General features: G+C 37.1%; 1 protein-coding gene across 1 annotated transcript; it reads left to right on the forward strand.

Moving 5' to 3' along the window:
* The first annotated feature begins 7,516 nt into the window (after nt 1–7,516).
* Nucleotides 7,517–8,982, forward strand: LOC134819934 (beta,beta-carotene 15,15'-dioxygenase-like). The gene has a single exon (XM_063830089.1). The coding sequence runs from the start codon at nt 7,630–7,632 to the stop codon at nt 8,926–8,928; it is 1,299 nt and encodes a 432-aa protein (XP_063686159.1). The 5' UTR covers nt 7,517–7,629; the 3' UTR covers nt 8,929–8,982.
* The last annotated feature ends 754 nt before the right edge of the window (nt 8,983–9,736 follow it).

Raw genomic sequence — 9,736 nt, forward strand, 5'->3', positions numbered from 1 at the left:
TGCCATCATTCAATGTTTTTAATACAATAAATTTTTTTATCGATTTGTAGTTTTGTTACGTGTTGAAAAACAGAGCTCCCTTATCTCTGTTTAATCGGAAATTTTAACTGCCACTGCACTGCTACTGCACGGTGTTTGTACTTTACCTTTGTACATCTATACAAGTACAAATACACAATTGCAATGGAAAAGTCTGCTCATAACTCTGCAAAGAATCTTCTCGTCAACGGTTTATGTAAAGCTTGTTCGAATGATGAGGTTGTCAAAAGTACCGACATTGTACAGTGTTTTTGGTGTAAGGACAGTTTTCATGCTATCAACTGTGATGAAACTTGCAATGTCAGTGCGCCCACGGTTTTTACTGCCCACCTGTCTCATGCTGTGAACAACACTTCATCTTATGCTAAACGATTTGGTCGCTTTCTATTTATCTGTAATGATTGTAGTACTGCTGAGGAGGAAAAGAGGGCTGCTACTACCGTAGATCGGGTAGGATTGTTAGATAATAAAATAGATGCCATAAATTTGGAGTTCAGGGAAGAGATGTCTGAACTTAAAACCTTGCTGAAGGAACAACTGTCCCAGAAACCTGAGAGAGCTCAAGAGCGATCCTCAGATCAGGTTGATTTTATGAAACAATTTGCTGAACAGTTTTCATCTTTAAAAGAAGACCTCACGAAAAATATCAATGATGTTATTGACAATAAAGTAAACACTGTTGTAACAAAATCCGGTACTGTTTCTCATACAAAGGACGTTCTCTATTCCAGCTTGTTTACCGACTCAAACAGTTCCACACCATCTGCTCAACCACCACATGTTCCAATTGCTTCAACACGTACACAACCTTCATCACCCGAGATTCTAATTCTGTCCCCGAAAGAAGAACAATCGGTAAATGCTGCAACAATGACGAATGTGAAAAAATTTGCTACTGATAAATTAAAGAGCAGTCAAGTAGTATTTCTCAGATGTAATGAAAACAACAAGAAAGTTTCAATTGGCTTCCCTAATGCTGAAATTCGTGATAAGGCTACTTCACTTCTCAATGATGGAAATACCTTAGATTCGTATGGATATCAGTCTAAGAATGGCAACAAAATGCTGCCAAAAGTTACTATTTATGGTGTTTCTTCTGAAGTTCTTGACGATATAGACACTACAGCTGTAGGGAATGATGCCGATAAACTTAGGGATCTTGAAAAGAACCACTTAGTCGCCCAAATTGTGGAGAAAAACTCGTCCATCAAAGATTTGTATGAAGCAGGGCACACTATCAGTATTGTCTATCTCAATAAGATAAAACGTTTCACCAACGATAAGCAGGAACGCATAGAGCTCACTATTGGAATCAAACTATCACCATCTGTCTATAGAGTCCTCTTTAACCAACAACAAGGATCTCTCTATTTAGGTAGTCGCAGATACAAAGTAACTGATCGCTTCTGGACGTGTTCAAACCTGGTTGGTGGTTTTGTTACATTTCTCCCACTCTTTACTTCTGGGCCCCCAGATTGAAATCTGTAACATTTTAAGACAAACTGAAACTACTGACAAAAACTAGACCCTTTGACTGAGGGCACCCTTGAATCAGAATTTTTGTAACATATTCAGGTCCTGAGATATAGCAGTTTAGTTTGGGGCCCTGGATATTGAATTTTGTAACACATTTCTATGTTACACATTTTCAATGAGTTTTTAGAGAAGCTTCTTGATAGTTTTTCAAGTTCAGACCAGTTTTTCTAGGTCACAAAGGGTTCCATCAACCATATTCTTGACCAAATTTTGTACTTGGGCCCAAAACATTGAATTCTGTAACATATTTATGTTTTCACTGCCAAGGTCATATCTGGAATATTCAATATATTTTTGTATTGGTAACATGGTTTTTAGATTCTCATACAAAATTCTGAAGCAATCCTTATTCATATAATTTGATAAAATGGCTGCGGAACTTGAATTATGTAACATTAGAAATTAAGTGTATAGAGTATGTACCCTAGTGTGAGGGGTGTTAGGTAAGCTTTATTATAGTTTTTGAAGTTCAGACCAGTTTTTCCAGGTCACAAAGGGTTCCATCAACCATATTCTTGACCAAATTTTGTACTTGGGCCCAAAACATTGAATTTTGTAACATATTTATGTTTTTACTACAAAGCTCATATTTGGAATGTTCAATATATTCTTGTACTGGTAACATGGTTTTTAGATTCTCATGCAGAATTGTAAAGCAATCCTTATTCGTATAATTTGATAAAATGGCTGCGGAACTTGAATAATGTAACATTAGAAAGTAAATTTATAGAGTATAGTATATAGTATGTATCCTAGTGTGAGGGGTGTTAGGCAAGCTATATTATAGTTTTTGAAGTTCAGACCAGTTTGCCTAGGTCATAAAGGGTTCCATCAACCATATTATTGACCATATTTTGTACTTGGGCCCAAAACATTGAATTTTGTAACGTTTTAATGTTCCGGTCAAGCATTTTGTACACCAAAATTGTAAAATTTTGTATAAATTACGAGTCAATTGTCACTCTGCCACTTCAGTGGATAAACTCGTGACCTGACATTTTATTGTTACAAATTTCAATATATAGGGCCCAATTTCTATTTTCTATACAATTTGATATATAAATTAAACGTTTTTAAATATCCAACCTTTTATCTAATTAGCTATATTCATTTGATTAAATTTACCGCGTTCTGTCGTAAATTTAAATTACATTACATTTAAATTGTTACAAAATTCAATAATTTGGTCCCAATTATCATTTTTTAAATTTGTTAAGTTGTTTCGTGTATTTATTTTAATGCATCAACCAACTTAAAACCAATACTAGATCAGACACCTCTGTATAACATACTCATTTGTAACCATGTTACGTTATTCAAAGAAATGGGCCTTTTATTGATTATGAGCCATATACCAAGATTGTTGTAATGCCTTTATACAAGAATTGCTGCACTAATAACCTGGTTTTAGAGTTAAATACATATCCTACACTAGCTGTGGTTGTAACAAACTATAAAGATATCATGAAAACAAGATGTTACAAAATGTCCATTTTGGGCCTTTTTATGAACTCAAAAGTGGGCCTTTTTTCATTCCGCAGCTAAGCAAATACCTAAAGTACATTTTTGTGGAGCAAGAATCTTTAGAATATAATAATTGGCTGAGCCATTGAAAAGTGTAACCAAATGTTACATTTTTCAATATAACTGGGCCATTTTACAATATTATTCATAGCCGATGACCTGAGACTATTTGTTATGACAATTATAATCATATCTGAAAGTTTCAAGACCATCGAGTAATTATTAATGGAGTTATTGTAAAAATGAGAAAATCGCCCATTTTGGCAGTGTAACAAAACCACCAACCAGGTTTGAACATGTCCTTCTACATCAAACAGTGTTATCATTGTCAAATGATTGGACACACTTCTGTTGACTGTAATGAAGTCAAAACAAATAAACATCCTACCTGCATGTACTGTATGGGAAGTCACCGGTCTTCAGCATGCCAATTTAAGCAGAAGAAGGACAAACATGCCTGTGCTCGATGTTTGGCTTCAACACACACTAATGATGCCGAGAATTCAAGAACACATAATGCGGCAGCTTACGATTGTCCTGTGTTGGTAAGAGAAACTAAACGTATTGCTGCTAACACTGACTTTATTTCAAAAAACGTAATGTGAAATTAGGTGCTAATCGACAGAAATCACAGCTTTCTATTGGTTGTTTCAACGCAAGGTCTCTATGCAACAAAACTTGTGGCGTACTAGAAATGCTTAAAGATAACTCGATTTCTATCTGTTGTATCACGGAAACTTGGCTAAAAACTAATGATCGGGCAAAGTTTGCCGAAATCCGTGATTTTGGGTTCGATATTATCAGTGCCCCTCGAAGAGGTAGGGGAGGTGGTGTTGGTTTTCTCTTCAACCCCAAAATGATATCGCCTGTACGCAATGATGTTACTAAATAGTCATCTTTTGAAGTACTTGAATGTGTCATTAAAACTGCTGGTGAGATTATCAGGCTATGTGTAGTTTATCGCAGCACTCAGGCCAAAGCGAAATATGATGAAACAAAAATATCTAAGTTTATGGATGACTTTGATGGATACCTGGACAATCTTCTGCTTAAAACTGGATCTCCAATTATTTGTGGTGACTTTAATTTCCATGTTGAAGACATATACAATAATGTTGCCCAGAACTTTATTGCTCTTTGTGAGAGCAAAGGCTTCCTTCAGCATGTCGACTCTCCTACTCACATCTCCGGCGGGACACTGGACTTGTTATTTACTCTAGGCTGTGTAAGTGACTCATTGTCTGTAACAGATATGATGGTAGAGACAAGCACTGGAACCAGCTCTGATCACTATCTAGTAAGTTTTCAGGTCCCAGTCACATTCGATCTTCATAAAGCTCGTACATATGAAGAAAAAGATGTCAGAGAGCTAAGCAAAATTGACATTGATAAGTTCAGGGAAGATCTGTTTTGTTCAGAGCTTAACCTTTCTGAATATCAATCCTTAGACGAGGCTGTGAACCTTTATCAAAATGTCCTTGAACAGGTGCTAGACAAACATGCCCCACTTATTACGAAACGATTTACTGCTGAAAAGTCTGATTTTTGGGATAATAAATGTCAAATTGCTGTCAGAGAGAGGAGAAGGGCAAAACGAAAAGCCAAAAAGTATCCAGAGAATGATGAGTTTAAAACTACTCATTTTGAAAAATGTGTTGACGCAGAAATAACTATCAATCGAGCTAGGGATGGCTACTATGATAAACAGCTCAGTTCTTGCAAAGGAGACTCGAAAGGGACCTATAAAGTCATAAATAAACTTTTAGATAAGGAATATGGCTCCAACAAATTGCCAAATGGTGGCGATATCGAAGTGGCTGCCAAACTCAAGACTTTCTTCGATCAAAAAGTAAAGACCATTTACTCTAATATTGAGAAGGAAATTCAAAACACTTCCCTAAACGGTCAAGGTACGAAGGACTCTACTTCGATAGATAATGCAAAGTGTAGACTTAATCAGTTTAAGGAAGTCTCATTATCAGACCTTGAAACCTTAATTAAGAGTCTTCCCAATAAATCAAGCGTACTCGATGTCATACCAATGTGGCTCTTCAAGAACTGCTTACCCGAGCTTCTCCCAATCATCCATTACATCGTGAATGAATCACTAAGAGTCGGAAAGTTTCCATCTGCCCTAAAAGAAGCATCTATTAGGCCTGGACTCAAGAAACCTACCTTAGATGTTGATGAGCTGAAAAACTATCGACCGATTAGCAATCTAACTTATCTGTCCAAAATACTAGAAAAAGTAGTTCATTGCCAATTAAATGAATATGCTGATGTCAACAACCTGTTTTCCCCATATCAATCAGGCTATAGAAAATTCCATAGTTGTGAAACTGCAGTTACCAAAATACATAATGATATTCTAATGATGATTGACAGCAAATCGAATGTTGTGCTTCTACTCTTAGATCTATCAGCTGCTTTCGACACCATAAACCATAACCTCCTTCTTACGAAACTCAAGAATGTGTATGGTATTACAGAACTAGCACTCAGCTGGTTACAATGTTACCTTAATAATCGCACATTCAAGGTTAAAGTAAAAAAAGCCACATCTTCTGAAGGCTATCTGGATATTGGTGTACCTCAAGGATCCATTTTAGGACCACTACTGTTCATATTGTATACCAGAGATCTTGAAGAAATTGTCACAAAATATGGTTTCTCGATACATTTGTATGCAGATGACACACAGGTGTACTTTACTTTTGATGTTCACAGTTCTAATCCTGATTTAACAGCTGTGAAAAATTGCTTTCTGGAGATAAAGCAATGGATGACAGTTAACTTCCTAAAACTGAATGATGAAAAAACAGAGTTCATTGATATAGGACCATATGTCAGCCCAATCCAGACAATGGATTTAGGAGACCTCTCAATCTGCCCTGTTAGCAAGGCCAAGAACCTGGGATTCCTTTTCGATCACCAAATGAATCTGGACTCTCAAATAAATGCTGTCTCCAAAGTATGTTATTTGAATCAAAGGGACTTAGCAAGAATCGGTTCGAAGCTTTCCCATGACCTAAAAGTTCAGTTAGTTCACTCCAATATCCTCTGTTTCATAGACTACTGCAACTCAGTCTATTATGGAATAACAGAAAAGAATCTTCATAAGCTACAAAAGATACAGAACAATGCTGCTAGATTTATCTTTGGTCTTTACGGAAAAAAGATACGTGAACCTATCATGCCTTACCTCAAAAAGCTCCACTTTCTGCCTGTTCGGTTCAGAATTAAGTTCAAAATATCACTTCTGGTCTTCAAGTGTCTTAATAACATAGCCCCTCAGTACTTACAAGGACACGTCAATCTAAGGGAAGTACGAAGACAAAGTTCCAGACTAGATGATGACTTTTATTTGTTGAAAGTTCCTCCTGCTCCTCATTTCAGACGAACAGATGCTGCATTTATGTTTTGTGGACCAAAAATTTGGAATGAACTACCCTACTCAGTGAGATCATTATCATCTGTAGAATGTTTTAAAAATGCCCTAAAGACGTTTTATTTCCAACTAGCTTTTGATAATATTTCTAATATTTGTCCATAATGTCTGAACTGATATGAAAGTGCATAATTTTGGTAACTTCATACAAATATTTGTTCATAAAATCTGAACTGTTTAAAAAGTCCATAATTTTGCTATTTCAACACTAAGTCTCGCTTGAATGACTTTAATGTACTTCTTTGTTGGGTATATTTTAATGTCGAAGCGTGTAATAAATGTTAGAATTTATTTTTATTTATTTATATAACCCTGTCTAGATGCTGACTGCTGAGTCATGTTTTAGAGGAGTCTTTTTTAACTATGATGAGGCCAATGTATGCGACAGTCGACAGATCATAGGACCCTGGACCCAGCCACACCAAGTTTGCACAATATAGTATGTCATTGTTTTGACTATTCTATTTCTAACAAGCTTTCTGTGAGTGTACTTAACTTAGACTGATAACGATTTACTTAGCAAATTTCTTAGTCTAAAATAGGCACTTTTTTTGTTAAGTAGATGTTTTATTGTCTTTTTTGTGCCTGTAGTACTCTGTCAACCCGTGTCAACTATCAAAGCAAAATTTCACTTGTGTTTTAAAGGGTTATTTCCAACTAAATTTTCATAACTCAACTTCTTCAGAGGATTATCATATATATTTCTTAAATTAATTGATTTCCAAAATTACCTAATTTAAACATTCTGCCATTTACTAATTCCTTATTTAGATCAAATGAACAGTCTGAAAGCACTTTCACTTGCACAGCTCACTATAGCTATCATGGTGCTCTTTAGTGCCTCTGGCTCTACATCACGCATATCAGGCCTGATAATATCAGCTCCAGAAGAGTATGAAAACCTTCAACTGCCCCGGACCTTTGGGTCTAAGCCTTTATCTTGGCTACAAGGTCATCTGTATAGAGTTGGTCCTGGCCTTTTGGAACATGGGCCACGCAGTGTCACTAATGTCCTTGATGGTCTGGCAAAGATTCATGGATGGAGATTTAATGGAGGAGATGATGTGAAATATACCGGAAAAATGGTAAGGAGTGAGGTTTACAATCGGAGTATGGCTGAAGGGAAGATCAGTGCTTTCTCCATGATGGGAAAACCTGAGCCCTTGTTTGATCTCTGGGAGCACACAATGATGGTGCTTGGTGGAGTTGAGTACTCTGACAACACTAACATAGCTGTGTGGGATGTTGATAAAGGGCACAGCTTGACTCTCACAACTGAGTCCTTCAATATGCACCAAGTAGCACCTGACACCCTGACTTACAACAGACCGTGGAAACCACCAGGAGCTGATGAAATACCACTTTTCTCGGCTGCTCACTTTTCTAGACATCCTACAAGTGGCAAAAGTTACAACTATGTCGCAAAGTTAAAGTGGAAGTTATGGGGACCGGAAGCAAGATTTGACTTCTATGAGTATTCCTCATCACCAGGTGGGCAGATCACTGACAGGAAAGTTGGCTCTATTCCAACTGCTCTAGATGATATCAGGATCATCCATGCATTTAGTATAACAGAGAACTATCTGGTCATTCCCAGATGGAATTACAAGTTTGACTTTACATTTGATTTGTCCATGATGAAGAAACTAGCATACATGTGTGAGGCATTCAAGTTCGAGTACAACAAGCCCACTTATGTGGACATAATCAACATAAAAACTGGTATCAGAGTCCAGTTTACACTACCAATCCAGAAAGGAGTGCATGGGATGAACTCTTTTGAGAGGATTAATTCACAGGGACAGCTGGAAATTGTCATGGATTTCCCAACCTTGACAGATCCGACGGCATTGGATCTCAACAAACACTGCCTGTTCGACATATTCAACATTCCTATACTGACTGATCCCAACTACCTTTACGAAAACATCCCCTGGGATACAACTCTTAGACGGTTCATTTTTAACATGCACACAAGTGCACATACAATTGAGGATTTCCCACAATCTTGGCGGACCAAGGACAGTGCAATTGAGTTCCCATTCATAAACCCAAACTACAATGGAAAAGATTATTGCTTTGCCTACTTCCAACAGTGGCACTTTAGAACAGAAGACATGGACCTGATGAAGTATGACCTTTGCACGAAGAAAGCAATCACATGGCATGAGGACAACAAACACGTCTCGGAACCAGTGTTCGTGCCTAAACCAGGAGGCGAGGCAGAAGATGATGGCGTTATTGTGGCACAAGTTTATGACTCAGCAACGGAGAAGAGTGAGCTGTGTGTGTGGAATGCAAAGAAACTGGAGCTTATTGCTAGATACGATAACAAGGTTCAAGTTCCGTACACTGTACATGGAAGTTGGTACGACGAGTAAGGGTAGCGAAACCCAACGGACAAATTTTCATAGACGGGATTAAAATTTGAATAGTATATTTTCCACACTGAATGGTTAGTAATTTTGAACGAAATCAAAAATGTGCATACGCCACAACAGTGTTTAATTAGTATTGTTATCGTCATTGAAAACGTGAACATAATTACAACAAATTAACATGACCTGAAGCATTTTAAATGGAGCAGTAATTAGTCGCAAAGAATTCACTACCTCGACAGCTAATGTCAAAAATGCGAAACAGTCGTATTTAACAATTACGACTTAAGAACGAATAACGATCTTTTAAATCTGGTTTGTATTTTGTAGCGCTCGATTTAATGCCTGATTGGGATAATGTTGTCTTACGCTGTATGACCCGCCGTGCACGAGTGCGCGGCTCCCCTGCATCGTAGAACGAAACGATAATGGATAAAGGAGTGAACTTAGTGAAACGACAATGGGGGTCACGACGTGATACAACATTTAATTAATTTTGCCTAGCTTACTCAATTGGTTTTTTAAAAGCAGGGTTAAAATACAAAATACCAATAAACATGCAATAAAAAGACGTAAATGCGCAATTTTGTTAACCATGATTTGTAATCGAGTACGATGTTTGTGTACGCTTTCCATTTTGATCGTTTACTGTGCGGTGCTCATTCCGCCTTATCTCTATTCGCTAAAATATAATAGCCTGGGGTCCCCGGCCCAGGTAAGCTTTTGCATAAATTTTTAATTTTGCCGTCCTGGCGCGCTATATCATATATATATATATAATAGTACGTTTATACATTATATTGACACACGT

Source organism: Bolinopsis microptera, chromosome 8 (genome assembly GCF_026151205.1).
Source record: "Bolinopsis microptera isolate Bmic1 chromosome 8, MBARI_Bmic_1.0, whole genome shotgun sequence".
Taxonomy (NCBI): Eukaryota; Metazoa; Ctenophora; class Tentaculata; order Lobata; family Bolinopsidae; genus Bolinopsis; species Bolinopsis microptera.